The 20,551-nt window shown below is 29.7% G+C and overlaps 1 protein-coding gene across 3 annotated transcripts in view; it reads right to left on the bottom strand.

The window, feature by feature from the left end:
- Positions 1-626: 626 nt before the first annotated feature.
- LOC103572714 (protein AF-10) overlaps positions 627-20,551 on the bottom strand; it is an 86,204-nt gene continuing 66,279 nt past the window's right edge. For all 3 annotated transcript variants that reach the window (XM_014443273.2, XM_014443270.2, XM_014443272.2), the window contains exons 12-13: positions 1,295-1,423; positions 627-1,224 (exon numbers count right to left, since the gene is read on the bottom strand). In XM_014443273.2, the coding sequence (XP_014298759.1) occupies positions 1,173-1,224; positions 1,295-1,423 (181 nt within the window). In that variant the 3' untranslated portion in view covers positions 627-1,172. The remainder of the gene's footprint in view (positions 1,225-1,294; positions 1,424-20,551) is intronic.

Genomic DNA, 20,551 nt, shown 5'->3' with positions numbered 1-20,551 from the left:
CCCTACTTCCCATGTGGCCCACATTCCCTCATTTTTCATCTTTCTTCCTCTCCATTTTAGTTGCGAACATGTTTTCTTCCTTTTTACTTCTTCTTATTCTTCACTTAATATTAAAAGCTATACCTAAACTTGTCTCCATATATTTTGTATGTAAATTCACAGTTTCCCTGCGCAACCAGTCGATATCAAATTTTTTTCTTTTTTTTTTTATAACTTTAAAATTTCCCTGTTATAAATTAAACAATTGTAATTAATAAAAATAAATTTCCAATCAATTGATCGAATTTGGAAGAAATTTTACAAGAATGAATTAATTGAACGTTTATTAAAATTACATCGAAATAATTTAAAATTTTCTTTAATACAAAATTAATTCGAGATCAATTAGCTAAACTGAAAAAAAAATATGCCGAGTAAAAGACGTCTCGTATAAGAGAATAAACGGTAGTTTGCAGCACATATGTTTTTTTCTCAGTAAATAATTATATTGTTCTCACTCTCTGGTAATTACAAAAATACATTTATATATTGTAAATAAATTTTTTATTATTTTATGATTCAATTCATTATCAAAATCAATCTTTATAATAACTTATCTTATAACAGTTTTAATAATGATCATAAAGTCCAGGTGAAAAAAATGTATTTAATTATGATCTAAAACACATAATAGTACATTAAACTTTCTTAATACTTAATAATAGTGTGATTAAAATGTTAAATAAACTGCGAAAACAGAAAAGAATAAATATTTGATATTATATATATGCATAAAATTGATCGTTATCACTTTTAGTTTGCTTCAGCAGTATGAAGAAATTACACAGTCATTTATTAATATAATGTTTTGATTACTATTATAATTAACAGTGATTGCATTTTACCTCTTATATAAATTTATATACCATCAGTTTCAGTAATTAAAAAATAATTCCCTAAACGGCACAAAAAATTTTTGTGACTTTAGTAAATTCAATTTAACAATTGGTTACATGATTACTGATACTTGACTTATATTTTACAAAATTGTAACAAATTTCTCTATGTGACTTAAGTCGTTATAAATTTATGTTAAGAACAATAGTACATTTCACCGAGGTGTTTATTAATGACTTAATATTGCTGTTTAGTGTGCTGATGACTGCTTGATGACTATGGCATTAACCTAGTAATTATTGCAATGATTTGTTGATTGAATTGAAATGACTTGAACTCGTGGAAGATCTTTGTAAACGATGATATGGTTAAAATGATACAAAAGAAGAGAAAAGCGATGTGTTCATTTTCTATTCACCTGGTTATTCCTCGCAAGGATTCGGAGGTTGATGAAGAATTCCTGACGACTCCGGTATTATTAGTATTTACTGGCGTAACAATATTACTAGATTGCCCTTGAAGATAAGCACTCGTACCTGAACTATGCCTAAATTGGGACAAAAAAAAATATAAGAGAAGCATTTTTTTTCAAAATAATAAGTACTCAAGAGAGCTGTTGCTTCATTTGATTCTTATTTTATTAGCAGTTCGTTAAGCTGACCACAGAAACTGATTCACGAGACTAAATTGGAATTCTTATATTCACTTATTTTCCCGTTGTGCATTCTTTTCGTAATTAATAGTCCGTTTAATGACAAAAAGCTCAACAATTTCAATGTAAACCAGTAGACAATCGATTATTATAACTAGTTGTCAGTTAATTAATCAGAAAACTCATTTTAAAAAAATAACTTTAAAAATTATCAGAAATGCTTTACTAGAACTCCATAAATAAAATATCTTAGAAAAAAAGTGTGACTAAATGCATTTCAATTTTAATTTTAAATCAGTAACTAATTTTATTTCGATAGGTTCAATCTATTTATAAAAATAAAAAGAATTAAATTTGATAAGCTTCGGAAAAATTTTGGACAAATATTTTATTTACAAAATTAATAAAACCTCTTTATCACGTAAAAAAAAAACTTGAGCCACTTAAGGAAAAAAAAACTTTTTTTGTAAAAAATCAAATTTACCTAAACAATTGTTGCTTGCATACTCACTGTAAATTTCATCGTTAAGTCAATATCTACTATAAAACCAAATTATCATTAAAAAAATCTGGGCATCGGTTAGCCTTGCGGGTCAGCCCTAAAACTTCCCGCTGTTTTAGAGCTGAAGGAGCTCTAAAACATTAGTGTAAATACATTTTCGAGCTCGAAAGGATTACGTTATATGTTAAAGTTTGAAATTTTAAAATCCAAAATAATTAATGAATGAGCGTTTTTTATATATTTATTCACAATTATGTTCCATGAAAAAAAGTATATTGAGGCAAAAATCAATGTACGTAATCGAAGTAAGGATCTAAATGAGTTCTGACTCATATCAGAACGTTAATACATAAAATATCCAAAAAAAATATTGAAAACGCTGTTTTTTCATTCTTTCGTCGTTGATATCTCTCAAACGGATTACTGATTGAGACGCTCTTGGTGGCAATCGAATGCTTTTATCGAATTATAGAGCTGATTAGATTTTGGAATGGATCAATTTGATAGTTTCCGAAATATTCACGAAAAACGAAAAAAAAAAAAAAACGATTTTTCTTCATTCATTCGTCGGCGATATCATTCGAACGAAGTATTCAATTGAGAAGTTCTTGACAGCAATCAAAAGCTTTCATTGAGATCTAGGGCTGATTAGATTTTGAAATTGATCGATCCGACAGTTTTCAAAATATCAAAAAAAAAAAAAACGAAAAAAAAAAAATTTGGAAAATCTAAAAGTGCACGACTCATAATGCTCATTTATCATGAAATAATAAAAAAATGGCAGAAAGCACGAATAAATTAAAAATATATACAATTTCCTTTTATTATTTTTTTTTTTAATTATATTAGTATTTTTATTATAATTACAAAAGAACCTACTCGAAATATCTCGATTAATAACAAAAGAAATATATGTATATCAGGCTTACTAATTAGCAAAAAAAAAATCAGCTGTACTAGGACGACAATGCACAAGCGCCCCTGGTGGAATAAACGTAGGTATAATGTATAGGTATAGATATATAAGGTATAGATATATCACCATCCATGTTAATTTTACATAGATATATATAGATATAGATATACTTATACAGCTTTTTTTATTCTTTTATTAATTGTAATTAAACGACACTGAGTTACCTAGCCATTCGCAGTATGAGAACTACAAATCTTTCAAAGAATTTAAAAAAAAAATTTGATTCAATTACTGGATTTTTTCGCAAGTTACAATGTATACGAGATCCGTACTTGACGAACAGGAAATTTTCTTAAACTATTTTTAAGTTTTTTCCGTTTTCATTAAACTAAATAAATTTTAGAAAAGTATGGAATTAATCTCCATTAAATTATCTTCAACATAGTATGCAAAATATGTTAACTCCGTGAACTAACAAAGATATAGTAATTGAAATAGTTGCCGAAGTGAGGCGAAAAAAATTTTTCGATCGTAAAGCACACTCTGATGCTTCACATCATGAGTCGTGCAAAAATTTTTTTTTCGTATTTCTTAAATATCTCCGAGTCTACTTGATTAAATAATCTGAAATTTTCTGGAAATTTAAGTTCAGAAAAATTCTTTCGAATGCCGCAAGAACTATCTAAATCGGTTCATTCATTAAAAGACACATACACATCTCTCTGAAAATGTCTGAATAGAGCAAGATCACGTCAAGTGGACCCCCCCCCCTCCCATTTTCCACTTGATCATGGAATTCGGGTTTATACATTTTTTCAGGGAGGAGTCCCAATCAACAATTAAACTCCAAAACAGTTTTTTGAAATTTTCATTTTAACAACAGTTTTTTTTACAATAAAAATTTAGCGGGCTTTTGATTAAAAAATCAATTACAAAAAAACCGTTGTGGATAATTCAATGAAATTTTGAGGATTTACTGCTTACTATTCATATTTTCGAAACAAAAAAACATCTGGAACTTATTTCACATGTGTTTATTAACATTTAAATAAACAAATTAAAATTTTTATGACTTCTCCCTCAAATAATGAAAAAAATTTTTTTTTGTCAAATTCGCTATTTATTATAGATGATTCCACGAAAAAATTTCACTGCTCGCAGTTGGTTCAAATAGTCTAATTTTTTTTATGAGCGAGCACCGCGCTGGGATAGGACGCCGCGTCCGAGCGCACTGTCGACTCAGCTTCAACTCTAGTCGTTTTTTAATAAATAAAAGAATTATTGATAAAAAAACAATTTTATTTAACATTCGCTTTTATTTATCAAACATAACACAGATAAAAAATAATGAAAATTTGATGTATATATGTATGCAAGTGTAATTATATGAAAATATATATATTAAGGTGTTCTAAAAAAAAAAAAAAAAAAAAAAAAAATATTTTTTTTTAACCTCTTATGGGCTCAAAAGTTACTTTATATTATAAAAAAAATCCTCAATAAATTTTAGCCAAATATCTTAGAAATTGAGCTATCACAAAGGGGGGGGGGTCTCCTTTTCTATTTAAAATACACGCGAAAATTTTTCATTTTAGTTTTTCGTTATTAAAACTATGAAAAAAATTTTTTTTTCAATTCCGCCTGGTTCAATTTCGTAGGAAATTAAATTCTCTACAGAAAAGTGCTGATGCATTATGTACGTCAAACAAACGGGGAAAAACATAAGAGGCTTCGAAGATCAACAAATTTTAGTTTGCTCAGTGGTAAATTATTTTTCGTTATTTTTCATTTTTATTGTATCAAAAAATTTTTGGCTCAAATTTTGGCAAGCAAGGTTTTGTAGAAAATTAAATTTCCTACAAAAAGTATTTGATATCATATATATTAGGGTGCTTCGTTTTCGGTGAAAGTATTTTTTTTGTTGCTCATCAAGCAAAATATTGTTTTTCATGCAAAAACAAAAATTCCTGCCAAGTTTGAGCTCTTAATTCCAATCGAACCAAAATATTGTGATAGAAATATTGATACTACATAAGTTGCTCATGAATTTTAGACCTAACATAAATAATCAAGTTACTTAAATAGTTTAAAAAAAGATTCTTAAATATATGAGATTTACAAAACCAGTACTAGCTGTAGATTAATTGGTTTAAAAAATTTTACTGCCGTTAGATTTTAGTAAGTCCGATGACATACAATTTCTGGGTTTGACTTTTTCACGTAGATTTATTAAATTAGTTCTTGGAGAAGTAGAAACTAAATTTTTCCCCAATTTTATATTTTAAGAGGCTGTAGTTACTAAACTTCGAGAGTTAGGACGAATTGTTTGATTACACAAATTGTAGGGCATAAAATTTCCTACAAAATTGTTCTCTACATTTTTTATCCATTATCAATAGTTTAGGCGCTAGATAAGATTTAGTATTGTTTTTACGAAATTTCAATCTAAGAAGCGATTTGTGTGGAAATCTTATCGAGTTACGGACTCGACTCAAACAACCTTTAGGTAGCAAATTTAGTTCTCTACAAAAGCCCAAAAGCCGAAATGCAAAAAAAAAATTTTAATACGGTGAGCGGAAGGAAACAGTTATAAAAAATTATTTTTTAATGTTATTTAAATGGGAAAAATAAAAAATGGATCAGCAATGGGTTAAAATCGGAATTAAGAGCTGCCATGCGGCTCAAAATTTTTTTTTTTTCACTGACTACAAGATTTTCAGGTAGGACGATAAAAAAAAATGTTGCTCTAAAATAAAGCACCCTAGTTAACACACATACACACATGCACTCATAAAAGTAAAAAAACAATTTTTTAACGGTTTAAATACTCTTACACTGAAAAAAAATAGTGCTGTAATAGCAATACCGTTAAGTTATAGTTACTATCTAAAGTTTAGAAAATCGTAAATTGTTAATATAGTAATACTTTGTTTGCGTAAAGGTTAAATTGCTGTCATAGAAATCTATAGAAATCGTTAAATCAGTAATACTAAGTATGTGAAACATAACCGAAGAATATGGTTAAATTGACATTACTTTTATTTAAAGTTGAAGATAATCAAATCAGCAATCTAGTATTGCCAAGTTAACAATACATTTTGTTAAACAAAATAGTGTACTATTCACTAACAGTTTTTTAACCATGAAAACCCGTGAAAAAATTTTCTTATATGGCCTGATATGGAAATTGGCCATATCAGACCTGATATGCACAGATAAGATTTGATATGTTCTGATATGGACATATCTGACTATATATAGCGAGATTAACATTGTTATCTCGGGAACTAAATTTATAGATAATCTCATAAAATTGTATATAACTTTGTAAAGTTGTATATACAATAATTGTCATGAAAAAAAAAAAAAAAAAAAAAAAAAACCAGCCGGGTCATGGGCTCGAACACGAGTATTTCTGATTCAAAGTCTGATCTATTAACGACTGCCAACTCACGAACTAGAAATGTAAGGTTGATTATATTTATTTGGATAAAATTGAGCCTAAGAAAATTAAAGACATCAGATAAATGATTGATTTAGTTATTTGTATTATGTTCAATTATGTTATCAGGAGACACGGTAGTGTCTCGCGCCAAGTACACGTTCAATCACATGTATATGTCCGAAGTGTCATGGCACGAGCCTACCGTGTATCTATACCGTAAACATAGTGGTTTTTAGCTCTCATTTTTAAAAACTTTTTTAAAATAATAAATTTTCAGAAAATTCTTTCTCTATTCGAAAGATAATTGATTGTTCGTCTTAAAATTATAAAACTTTATTCATTTTAGTTATGAGAACTAATTTAAATAATGAAATTAGGCCAGCATATACTATAGCACCCCCAATTTAGATACTTTTATAAATTTTTTCATGCGTGAGGGGCACTGCCAGAGAATAAAAAGTTATAAGAAAAGCCACGATTGAGTAAAACATTGAAATTTTTTTATAGCAATGATTCATTATTGCGCCACCAGCGGTGCTTTGGTCTGTATTTTTTACTATAGTTTCATACGGAAATTTTTTATGAGCATAAATAAATACGTTTCATAATCACAAATAAATCCATTTTGATATTTAAGATGAATTTTCTTTATTTGACGTCAGTGTTCATTATTATAATTTCAATCAATTTTCCCCGATTTTGCATAAATACTACAGAAAAAACTATACATCTTACTTTAGTTTTACTTAAAATTGTTGTGAGTTGCATGCGAATTGTCATAAGAAGAAGAAAAAACTTGACAACTATTTCAATCAAACTAATGTCAATTTTTTACCAATTAGCTTAAATAAAATTAAATTGAAGAACTCCGAATAGCTACTTTAGATTGAAATTGACAGTAATTTGACATTGAAATTACTGAAAATTTGCTGCATGAATTTACCGCCAATTTAACAGCAAAAGTTAAAAAGAAAAATTTACGGTTAATTTTTGCTCAATTTCGAGGTAACACTTTTTGCTACACATAAAAGTCGGTAATGTTCATTCTTACCATTTAAGAAGATAATCAAATTTATACTTAAAGATGTCTACAACTTGAATATAAAAAAATAGTTTACAATTTTTTAAGTGAAATTAACAATAAATTGGAGTAAAAATTTACCAGGAAATTGACGAAAAATTTTTCTAGTAAGCTTTCGAAATGAATTTGCATTTTAGTTCGGGTAGTAAATTTACGTCAAATTGTATAGCAAGTTGTATATAAATTGTCCTTGAAAATAGAATTGTCCAAAGTTGACGGACATTCGATGAAATTTCCCAGGAAACTTTTGCTAAACAAACTGTGGTATTAGGGTGTCTATTTAAAATATTTAAACTTCTTGATATTGCAGTTATATTCGTTAGGACGTACCAAAATCAGCGCTACTTACTCAGCCGTACAATAATAATTATTCGTACAATAATATTAATCGAGTAATATTATAAAAAATCAATGCTAATTGTAAGGATATTCCCTAATTGTACAGTTTACTTAGCAAAATTTAAGTTGCGAAAGTTTCCTCGAAATTTTCGTCAAATGTCCGTCAACTTCGAGCTCTTCCGTTATTGACGAGAATTTGCATAAAACTTGCGATACAATTTGACGTAAACTTACTACCCGAATTCGAATCCAAATTTATTTTAAAAGTCGTATACCAAATACCATCAAAAACGGAAAAGCCCGAAGTTATCAGACATTTGACGAAAATTTCATTGGAACTTTTATTAGTGTATTTTTCTAGTAAGCAAAAAGTGACCTCTATATTATGGAAAAATCAACCGCTAATTTTTTTTCCAAGTTTTGATATCAAATTGTCGGCCAATTCGGACAGCAAACTTTGATAATTTTAATTATCAAATTTCTATCGATTTCAAGCTAAGGTGGCTTTTAGGGTTATTTCGTACATCTTACATTGTGGCGCTACCTGTCAATACCTTATTAGCAAAATTTGAAAATCGGGTTTTTAACGAATGGAAACATATAATTATTTTTAATCGGAAGATTTATTATCGTTATACAAAAAAAAATATTATTTTAATTGAAGACTACTAATGGCAAATCTAGTTTCTTAATTACATTTTTATTATAAATAAATTACTGTTTTTTTTGTTTTAACCGGCAATTATCGACAAACGATTTCCTAGTGATTTAAATGGAAAAATTAATAAAATATCGAAGTAGAGGGGTCAAATGGAAAAAATTAAAGGCTAATTTTTATTTACTTTTTCATAATTAAGCAATTAACTCACAAACAACTTTGATAGACCGACATTGATCGACAAACGACCAAAAAACGATTGCAATCAGAATAAATCCGATCGGCTTACATTGAGTTGGTTTATAATGAGGAGTTAAGTAAGTGGAGTTGAGATATACAACATCAGCCATAAGCGATTTCTGATAATCAAGTTGGAAGCAAGCTAGTGGCAACCAACTGCAGCAACTTGTTATCAAGTTGGCCGCAAAGATTGTTGGCATTTCCATAAGTTGACGGCAATTAGTCGCCTATTTTCTGAGAAAATATGTGCTAACAGTTGGCATTCCCTTAGTTGACAGGGTTGACAGAAAGTTGACTTAAATTTTTTCAGAAAGTTGGCGTCAGGTTGCGGCAGTCGATTATCGTCAACTTTCTAGGAATGTTGGTAACAACTTGTAGCCAATAATAACGTCAGAATTTTGAATTTCGTTCTGTTGTATATAAAGTTATATCCGCTAAACAGTACCAAAATTGGGCAACTTGGTGCTATATATATACGTATGTACAGATATAAATGTAGATCAGTTGAAGTATATTTATTTAATGATTGCGTCAAAAATACGTATAATTATCTCTAATTAAGTAATTATTATTGACTAAAAATTAATGATGCATCAGATAATTTTCAAAATTTTCAAATTATAATCCGTGATTAACTTTCTTACGTTCTATCTAGCTACCCGCAATGTATATATTTAAAAATTACCTCTCTAATAAGGGATCTACAATGTATATATGTATAAATTAGTGCTATCTGCAGATCAATTAAATTATCATTTTTATTTAGTAATTGCGTTGAAAATATGTATAGATCTCTAATTAATACTTTATTATTGGCAAACAATGAATTATGCGTCAAATAATACTAAAAATTGAAAAATATAATAACACTACAAAAAAAAAAAATAAATCCTACCAAAAACAGATTCTCTGTATAAAGTCGCGCCAAGTACACGTTTAAAATTTTTTAAAAGTAAAAAAAAAATTATTTTTTACAAAAAAAAAAAATTAAATCGAAAAAATACCAAGTACCTAATATGATGCAAAATCATAACAAACATTTTCATAAAATTAAAAAAAAAAATGGTATAACAAAATTTCAATGTACTTGGTGTGCGTTACTACATGTACTCAAGCAAAATTAATTTCTAATAAAATCAAATATGTTTTTTTTTGACTCTTTTGTAAGCACACCAAGTACATTGAAATTTTGTTATACCATTTTTTTTTTTTTTAATTTTATGAAAATGTTTGTTATGATTTTGCATCATATTAGGTACTTGGTATTTTTTCGATTTAATTTTTTTTTTTTGTAAAAAATAATTTTTTTTTTACTTTTAAAAAATTTTAAACGTGTACTTGGCGCGACTTTATACAGTGAATCTGTTTTTGGTAGGATTGTTTATAGAGTAACGGGACCATTAACGGTATACCCACCAGTAACATGGCAAGAGCTACTTCTTTTGGTAAAAAAAAAAAAAGAAGTTAACGATTTTTAAACTTAATTAAACTTTTTTCAATTTAAAATCTTAGTTTTTTATATTTTAATTCATTACAAAAATTCGAAATTCTCTCAGATATTTCAAAATTGGTCTCGTTAGCTTATTGGAAAAATTTTTGAACAAAGTTTGTATACTTTATAATATTTATAAATGCGGCAAATTAAAATATTTAACAGACTTCATACACTGTAAAAAAAGATTCCTGACATCAAACCAGATTCGTTTGGCTCAAGTACTCCGTGCGTTTGGATACAGCCAAGCGCGTCAAGTGATTGAGTCTACCGCCCTTTACGTTTGACAGTATGTTTTGTTCCAACTGAGAGTTTCTTGAGGGAAGGTACCAAGTCGTTCGAACTAACTCTATAGTATTTGATATAACTCAGTAACTTTTTAAAAAAAAAAAAAAAAAAAAATTAGTTCAAGTCATTAATGCTATTGATACGATAATGATTTTTGTTTTATATAAAATAATTAAAAATTTCACTCAAAGTAAATTGTGAGGTGATTGAAGGTATAAATTTTCAGTTAAGTCAAAATTTTATTAAAGCAAATGAATTGTAGTGTTGAAAGTAATACTCTTTTAGGTCCTTAGAAACTGCCCAGGCAATTGATTCAATAAAAAATCGAGTTATTTCAAATTGCTGTATTGGATTGATCCAAAAAAAACAGTAATCTGAATCAAATGAATATTTCCTTTAATTATCTCAGTAATAATTCATTAAAAAAAAAAAATTTTTTTTTTTTCTAATGTATCTATTTATTTTTGATTTGATTTTATTTTTATCATTATTATTAATTTTTTTTTATTTAGTATTGGGACAACTACATTATATTATTATGTTACATCAATTATACTTTACAAATCATCCTAACATACTCACAGTTTTTAGTGAAAAATTAAATAATTTTAATTTTGCAATCCGGAGGATTCGAACCCAGCATCTTACGCGAGAGAGTCAGACGCTTTACCGCTACGCTACGGAACCAGTAGGAAAGTTTTAGTTTAGTTGTGCTTCTAGTACTTTGTTCTAGTATTGAATAGATATGTATAGTCAATTGCTTAGACATTGATCTAAACGAGATAAATATGTGACTCTTTTTATAAATAAATTTTTTTATCGAATCGATAATATAAAGACTTCCATTCAAATATAGTTCGATATTTTGTAACGAATACATTTATATTCTTGTCGAATATTTTTCAGTTCTAATGTGAGTGCGTGAAATCATTCCTTTAATCTCATCAAATTCTCTCTCCAAGAAACTCGTCGGTTGACACGACACGTTCGGTATTATAGGAAACTACTTTTGTTTCATTGAAATATGTAAAGTTGTTAAACGAAACGTTTCAAGAGTTTCAGTTAAATTTCTAAAAATTGAAAAGATTGCTTCAACAAGTTTTTATTTTTAAATCAAGTACATCCAAACTTTAATTAAAATATATTTTACTATTCAATCAAATGTTAGTTTAATTACGGTCAAATTTAAAAACTTTAACATAAACGCTTGAGCAATTTCTCATAATCGACTAGAGATTTTAATTCAATAAAAATGATTTTCTTGAGACAAACTAGTTTTTGTTGCTTCAAACGAATTTGGTTTTACTGAAGAGGAAATTCGTCAAACTCCTAGGGAGTTTGATGTCAATACCTTATTTTTTACAGTGTAAGATTTTATGAATCACTATAAAATCGGTTTTTCCGAACAATGTTACGTTATTTGGTAATTTCTAAATTATTTTACCAAACGTATGTGTACGGAAAACTCGAAAAAACTAGTGGATGTGCCCATATGAGGACATATCAAGCCATATCAAACCTGATCAAGATATTCTTTCACAAGCATATTAAAATATACATACCCTTCTCAGGTTATATCAGGTCATATCAGGACATATAAAAAAAATTATGTACAAGCATATTAAGTCAGATCGACATATCAAATCTGATATAGACGTATCAAGTTGATACTTCCAAATGGCCAATTTTCATATCAGACTATATCAGAATATATCAAAAATTATATATAGGAACATCAGATCATATCAGGTCAGATATAGATACATCAAATTTTTTAATATGGCCATATCAAGTCATATAAGGCTTGATCAGAAAATTTTGTCACGGGAAACCAATTTGTTCACGGTTGTAATGTGCGAAAAGTAAACGGTTTTCAGATCAAAGTAGAATCGAAATCGAACAATTTTATAATTATTTTTCCCTTGAAATTGAACTTATTTAAAACTGTTTTAAAATCGTTATTAAACAATTATAATACTTCATCCAAACCGTTCTTAAACGGTAAAAAACCAGTGAAAAAACAGGTAATGGGCAATGATTTGACTGAAAAATTTCTGTTAATAACTAGAGTATAAGTAGTACCTTACGGTAAATTAACAGTTAAAAAATAGTAGAAATGCATGGAAGTTCGATTGTTTTCCGATTGAATAAATCAGTAAAATAGGTGCTTTAAAATAAGGAATACTGATGAATTGATTATTTGGATTTCCTCCACTAAAGAAAAAGATAATACTTTGGGATTGGAGAAAAAAAAACTTGTGTTAATTATTGAAGTTTACAAAGTGTTTTTGTGTCAATTATCGAAGTTTGCACAGTATTCTTGAACGATCAGATCTCTTTGGATTTGTGAATATTTACACATTCAGGGTAATAAGCTATAAAACAAATTTTTCTTTTTAGTTTGGTAGAACTCGGCCGTTTTAAAACAGACTTTATATTATAATTAAATTGTTTTACAATTGTTTATAGATAGTTTTTGCGGTTCTAGGCCAGAATATCCAATGTAAAAAGATCCAATGCAAAAATATCCATGAAAGATATCCAATGGAAAAATATCCAGTGGAAAAAATATCCATAAGTCATTAATTTTCTACATAAATGGATAATTTTTTCAATGGATATTATTGCATTGGATATTTTTCATGGACATTTTTGCGTTGGATATTTTTATGATGGATATTCTGACCGATCACCAGTTTTTGCATAGTCTTTTTACAGTTAAATAATAGTTTATAAACGGATTTCCATGCGTCAAACAACAGTTTGCAAACGCAAATTAGACCAAGTAAAGATATCGTATTAACTTTTTATTAACTCTATTTTATACAATTTTATTCACAGTTTTTATTTAGTTGATTAACAGTTGATTCTTAGTTATCTCCAAAACCGCTATATAACGCGCACATTACAACTCTTTATCAACCGTTAATTTACTGTCAGCAAACAGGTTTCACTTTCGGTAGGGCACATACATACATAGACACTGGGACACCATACTGAAAATAATCAGAATAGCTTCCTAGGACCACAAAACGTCGACATGTAATGAAAACGATTTTCGAAAATCGGGGTGAAAACAATAAATTCCGGAAATTTTTAAAAATCTTTGATTTTCTTAGCGGGAAGTTGAAAATAGTAGTGATGAATTATTTCGACATTTGCTGGTTCTTCTGAAAACTTAAAAATTTCTCATTAAGGGGAGAAACCAGTTCAGGAGTAAGTTTTTTTTATTAGTAATTTTCATTATTCTTTGACAAGGAAGATATGAATCGAATTTATTTGAGCTTCGAAAATATTTTATACATATTTTCAAGCAAATGTTTCAATTAATTTTAGACTTTCCCTCTGAAAATATGGAACATTTTAGCTGCTGCGCATCAATAGACTGCTGTTTGTGTACACTCTGAAAACCAGTTTTGCTCTGAAGTCATTACGCTTTAAAGGTTACTTTAACGCTAGACTGGTCAACGTATGAGAGTGACGCCGCACTTAATTCGATTATTTTTATTACAATTACATTTTTGACTAAAAAAGTTTGAAAAAATTTGACTTTGTTCTTCAAACATTTTAGAATATTTTAACAATTTTTTTGAGCATATTTAAAAACATAAAGTTGCAGTAAAAAAAAATTCTAAAAAAAAAAGTGACGGATTTGCGGGACTGTTTTCATCACTTGACCAGAGTCGTTGGTAGATTTTCACTTGCGGCGTTGCCGTCTTTGGTGTATGTCCCCTCTTTCCGACTTCTCATGTTCATGCGCAGATTGTTACCGGCTGTTATTGTGTATGAAAGGTTATGTGGAGGTAAATATTTATTTTTATTAATAAACATTTTTAAAAACTCTGCGATGAAGGAAATAATTTTTTAATTCGTTTCGTGATTGAATTTATAATAAATTTACTAAAATATCCATTTCTGTCGACAATTAAAATATTTCCATCTACTGTCAAAGGAAACATTGACCTATGTTTACGTGATATTTTTATTTATAAAAAAAACAGTTGCATTTTTTTTAAGTTAAATAAAATTAAATACTAGCAAAATTTAATTAAAAAATAGGTTTGTTAAATTTGTTTAAATAACTAATTGTTTTAAACAGAGTTTGAAATTAATAAAAATAAAGTTAAAAATTTTTTTTTATGTTCGAATTTTTTACAATATTCCTGCCGGAAATAATACACCAATAGTAAACAGCCAGAGCGATCAGACAACGTCGCACTCTCAAAAGCATTGCGGCGATTTCCTCATCATTTGACCAAAGTCGTTAGGTCGCGTTTGTTGACCAGTCTAGGGTTAAGATCATGTTTGTTTTAAATATGACCTTACCTCTGCCCGGATAAATCATGATATAATGTACTATAATGTGTTTGAGTTTGAAAAGCTCATAAGAAAACAATGGCATCCAAAATTATTTTCGAGCTCGAAGAGCTCGAGAATGTATACATAACAATGTCTTCGAGCTCAAGGAGCGGGAAGTTTTGGGGCTGGCCCGCAGGATCAACGGATATACAGATTTTATTTTTTAGTACTTCTTCTTTATCCGCATTTTTCTCGAAACGAATTTTCAATTTGTGTACACTTTATATAACTCCAAAAGTTTCTAATTTATACTTTTATAGAGTGATGTATATTTTCTATATAACTACACTCATGAACCTAAATTTAAAATAACATCATTGTTTATAATATAATTTTTTGGTCACCCGTGTAAAAAAGTTCGGGAATTCCGGCGGTGAGTCGGCAGAATTCATATTTGTGTCAAAATAGGACTTCCGGATGAAAACGAGATATGCAATTTTATCGTAACGGGTGGTGAGAATTTCAGTCAAAAAAAAGTAATTTCAGCTGAACATATATAATTGCAGAAAGATGTAATTTAGAAAAATAATGTAAGATTTCCCAAATAAAAGAAAGGTCTTATCACGTAACGGATTCCTAGTAAGATCTTAGTGATATCTGACAAACGTTACATCGGTAGCCGAAAGGAAATTTTCGATTCAGTGTCTTGCTGGTTAGTACAATAATTCATCGAAATTCGATTGATCTTCGAACACATTTACAGGTATTTAATTTATACCGATGCCCTAAAATTTCTTTTCGCATACTGGATAAATCCCTGAAGAATTCTTATAAAGCTCCGGCAGAATCCCAGTCGATTTTTAGCGGAAAAGTACATGAATATTCAATGAATTATTCTTGAAACAAAAAATAAAAATTCTTGATTCAGTTTCCTGCCGATAATTCAACGGTTCAAGTGGTTTTTAAATAAATTCAATAGGTTTTTCATTAATACCGATGTTTTAAAATTTCTTCTTGAACACCAGATAAATTCTGGATGGATTCATATAAAGCCCCGGCGGAATTCCAACCGACTTCTAACGGAAAATTACATGAACATTCAGTGATTCATTTTTAAAGTAAAAAAATTAAATTTTTGATTCAATCTACTGCCAATAATTTCACCGGAGCTTAGTAAGAATTCCTCCTGAATTTATCCGGTGTTCAAGACGAAATTTTAGCACATCGGTGTATATTAAATACCTGTCAATTCGTTTAAAGATCGGTAGTTTCCGATGAACTATTAGCAGCAAGAAATTGAATCAAAAATTTCCTATCGGCTACTCTCGACAGTAATTTTTCTGCTATTCATGTATTTTTTCACCAGATATCACTAAGATAGAAAAATTTTCATTATTATTCTTAACTGCGTCTTTCTGCAATTATGTACGATCAGCTGATATTTCTTTTTTTTGACTGAAATTTTCGCTATCCATTACGATAAAATCACATGTCAAGTTTTTATCCGGAATCCATCCGGATCTGCCGACTCACCGCCGGAATTCCCGAACTTCTTTACACAGGATATTTATGCATTTAGTGCTAGTTAAAAAATAATCATGAAGTGTTCAATTATTAAATTTGCTCGGTAACCTCTGAATTCATGTTACATATTCTCATGACATTTTTTCAATCAACTCAGTGTTCAAATAGACTCAATTAATTATTTCAATTATTTATTCGAGTTCAATTCTATAATTTGTATTGAATTAATTACTCATTTAAGAAATGAAACAATTAACAGTATTAATAAATCAAATCAACGATTTAATCTTGTAACCCAGTGATATTATGTGCTGTGACAAATAAAAATGTTGTTATATTTTTTAATATGAGTATTTTTCCAACATGCCAACCATTAACCAGTCCTGGCATGTATTTATTAAATTATCATTACAACAGATGTTCAATTTAGCAAGGAGCGCGTTTTATTGAGTTCTAGAGCTGAATAGAATTTAAAATCGATCGATTTAATTTTTTGGAAGATTTTTGAAAGTGAACGTTTTTTTACCATTTTTAACTTCCCACTAAGAAAATTGCAAATTTTCAAAAATCGAATTTCCAAGAGATCTTGGAGTTTTGAGGTTCTAGGAAGCTATCCTGACTAATTTCACGATGATGTCCGAGTATATGAATGTATGTATGTACGTACGCACGTATGTAAATATCTATCTTTTGAACGGATGAACCGCTTATGATCATCAAGATGTCATTCGACGCGGCTTGCGAATATCTTGAAGCTGAAAAAAAAATAAACTTAATCGGTACGGCTTGTTCAGAGATATTCCAAAAATAAACTTTTTTCAAAAATGTTTTTTTTTGGATAACTTTTTATGTTCTCGATGGATTGATTCCAAAATCAACTGGACTCTGAAGCTTCATAAACCGCGTCGAATGCCACCTCAAACATCAAAATCGGTCAATTCTTTCAAGAGAAACCGTTGTCGAAAGAATTGAAAAAAAAAAAATTTTTTTAGTATTTTGAAAATTTCTCAAAAAACGACTCGATAAATCAATTTCAAAATCTGATGAGTTGTAGAACTCAATAAAACGCGTCGATTGCCACCGTGAACGTCTCAATCGGTTTGTTCGTTCGAGATATATCGTTTGAGATGTCACGATTGCAGATCGTGATGGGCGTAGGTACGATATTCGTATAAAATGTAGTGGATAAAAGGGAATTTACATTGATCAAGGACCGATCCTATGACCTGGGCTTACGTGACCAAATGCTCAGTTTATTCTATTTTATATTTAAATCGCGCCGACACAATACTGTTGAAGACAATATTGATAAAACCCAGAGCGATTTCCAATTTATTATGTGACTGATCTAATTTCACAATCAAACGTCGAGCGGTAAACGTAAGATTGTGTACCCCCTACTGTGAACTATCAGCCGAGCGGCTAGACAGGTAGAAAAATAAGGGATAAAGGAAGAAAGTGGGTTGCCGAAAAGCCTCATGAAGCTAGTATCTCATTGTTAAAGTAAAATTGCCTGATAAATAATGTTTTTCAAATGTTTTATGTTAACGAGTAGTTGTTTATTAAGGACTCAATATTCTCAAAATACAAAAGGGTTACAAATGGCAATATTTAGAATAGTAAATATAAAAGTAAATGTTTCATGCATATGGTTTACACATATTTCAGAGTATATTAAAATAAAAATACCAAACAATGGTTACAATGTTTAAAAACTTACCCTAAACAGGTTTTAGTGAGGTGTCAGGACTGTCAGCAGTAACATAGGACACTGATTCACAACGCGTTCTCGTGGTTAATTAATGTGATTCTAATGTATCGAATTATTTATTTATTTAGTATGCTTTGTTGTATCAATTTCAATGTTTATGCGTTTCTAAATCTTCGTAGATTAAAGTAAAATGAAAATCTTCGCGCTTCTCGCGGTAAAATAATTTCAATGTATTCAAATTCTTCGCGTCTTCGCGGTAATATAAAATATAAATTTGCTATAAAATCTTCGAATTTATCGCGGTAAAATAATCTCTGATTCTTCACGTTTTTTTTTTTTTTATGGTATAATTCAATATTTAAATAAAATGAAATTAAATGGATTAAAATAAGATGAAGATAATCAATGTTCTACCGGTGCTAAACGGTTGATATTGGTTCACGACTTACAACGATCAAGGACCAATCGTACGATCTGGGCTCACGTGATCGGATGCTATACGCTAATATCGCGATGATTATGCTTCTGAAGCTAGTAGAAAATAATATACCGATTATACGAGTGCTTACGACGATCAAGGACCGATCCAATGATCTGGGCTCACGTGACCGAATGCTTAATCGGGATATCAATCCTCTAGCCACGAACACCGTCAAGTATCCGGAGTTCGGTCTGGTTCAGAGTTTGATTCTCAAAAGAACTAATGAGCTAAAGTCCATGGTCTTTTTATATGGTCTTCACATATGAAAAGTGGTGGTAACTTGTTTCCCATACAAAAAGACTCGGACTCGCCCGAAAGTTCTAGGCCCATGCACACGTGTGATCGCTGGGAAATAGATTTGACCATGAAGTAGGCCGATGACTCTGGCGTCATTCTATCGCCGAGCAACGCTCGTGCAGGAAACCATAAATTTGATGGTTTCCATTAGCTTTCTTAAATTCTAAGAATCACATCCAGGTGCACATGAGTTGGGTGGTCTATGGTTTAAGATGAAAAATCAAAGAAAAGATTGCCGTTCTATGCTTAGATTATTAAATGGAAACAGATACATAAATTTTAAAAGTACGTTAAGTAAAAATGATGAAATTTCCAGAAAAGAGAAATATATAATACGCGTGGTCCATTAGTACAATACGACTTAATTGTAAAGCGTTGACAACGCTTAGGTAGGTATATTTGTCCGGTACGACTTCTGGCGTCAGTAAGTCGGCGTTATACATAAAAAGGTTTACGTACAAGAGGTTTTAGTGTGTACTTATTTTGGAAGAGAGGAAAAAAAAAATTAAAATTTTTGAATGTAGCAGCCATGACAGAGAAAAAATGGTAAAAAACGTTTTTTTTCGAAAACAAAGATATACAAAAGTATTTTCGAGCTCGAAGAGCTCGAAAATGTATCTACAACCATTTTTCGAGCTCCAGGAGCTCGAAATAGGCGGGAAGTTTTGGGGCTGGCCCGCAGGGTCAATCGGCAGACCGATTTTTTTCTGCAACGATATCTCTCGCACGAATTGGCCGACTAAGACGTTTGACGTGACAATCGACGTATTTTATTGATACCTAGAGCTGATTACATTTTGGAATTTATTAATTTAATCGTTTTTGAGAATTTTCATAAAAACTAAAAAAAAAATTTTTGTAATTCTTTCGACAACGGTTTCTCTTGAACGAATGAACCGATTTTGATGGTTGAGGTAGCATTCGACGCGGCTTATAAAGTTTTAGAGCTGATTAGATTTTGGAATCAATCCATCGAGCATATTAGAAGTTATCCAAAAAAAAATTTTTGAAAAAATTTTATTTTTGAAATATCTCCGTATGCACTGTATCGATCAAGTTCAATTTTTCATAGCTTGTAGTAATTAACAAGCCGCGTCGTAGTAATTAACAAATGCTACCTTGGAGATTGAAATCGATTCACCCGTTCAAAAGTTATAGATTTTTACGTACGTACGTACACACACACACATACATACACTCAGACATCATCTTGAATAGCTTCCGAGAACTTCAAAACGTCAAGATCCGCTAGAAATTCGATTTTCGAAAATCGGACCAAAACCAATAAATTCCTTTTTTTGAAAATTTTCAATTTTCTTAGCGGGAAGTTGAAAATATTAAAGGCAGTATTACATTATTCAGACTGCTTACTAATCTATCAGCGTTTCTAGAACCATAAAATAGTCTTTCTTCTCCTTTTTGAATCATATCAATATTGAGCCAGCTGAATAAATTAGTAACTACCTGAGTGATCGCTTTGTTTTATCTGCCATGCAATCTGATATTTCAACAAGTAACACTTGCAAACGGTTCAGAGCATCAAAACGAATTGAAATTAATATCGGGAACTTTGGAAACATCTTCTAGGATAGTTCCACAAACGATTCACAGAATAAAAAAGATCCAATTTTCTAAATTATCTTAACAGGTTTCCCGCTTGAAATATATACTAAAATAAGCGAGCATGATAAACTTAACCGGAATTAGTTAATTTGTTTTTAATTAATTAAATACGAAAATATCCATACTA

Source organism: Microplitis demolitor, chromosome 1 (assembly GCF_026212275.2).
Source record: "Microplitis demolitor isolate Queensland-Clemson2020A chromosome 1, iyMicDemo2.1a, whole genome shotgun sequence".
In the NCBI taxonomy this organism is placed as follows: Eukaryota; Metazoa; Arthropoda; class Insecta; order Hymenoptera; family Braconidae; genus Microplitis; species Microplitis demolitor.
This window is presented reverse-complemented; position numbering and strand designations above follow the sequence as displayed.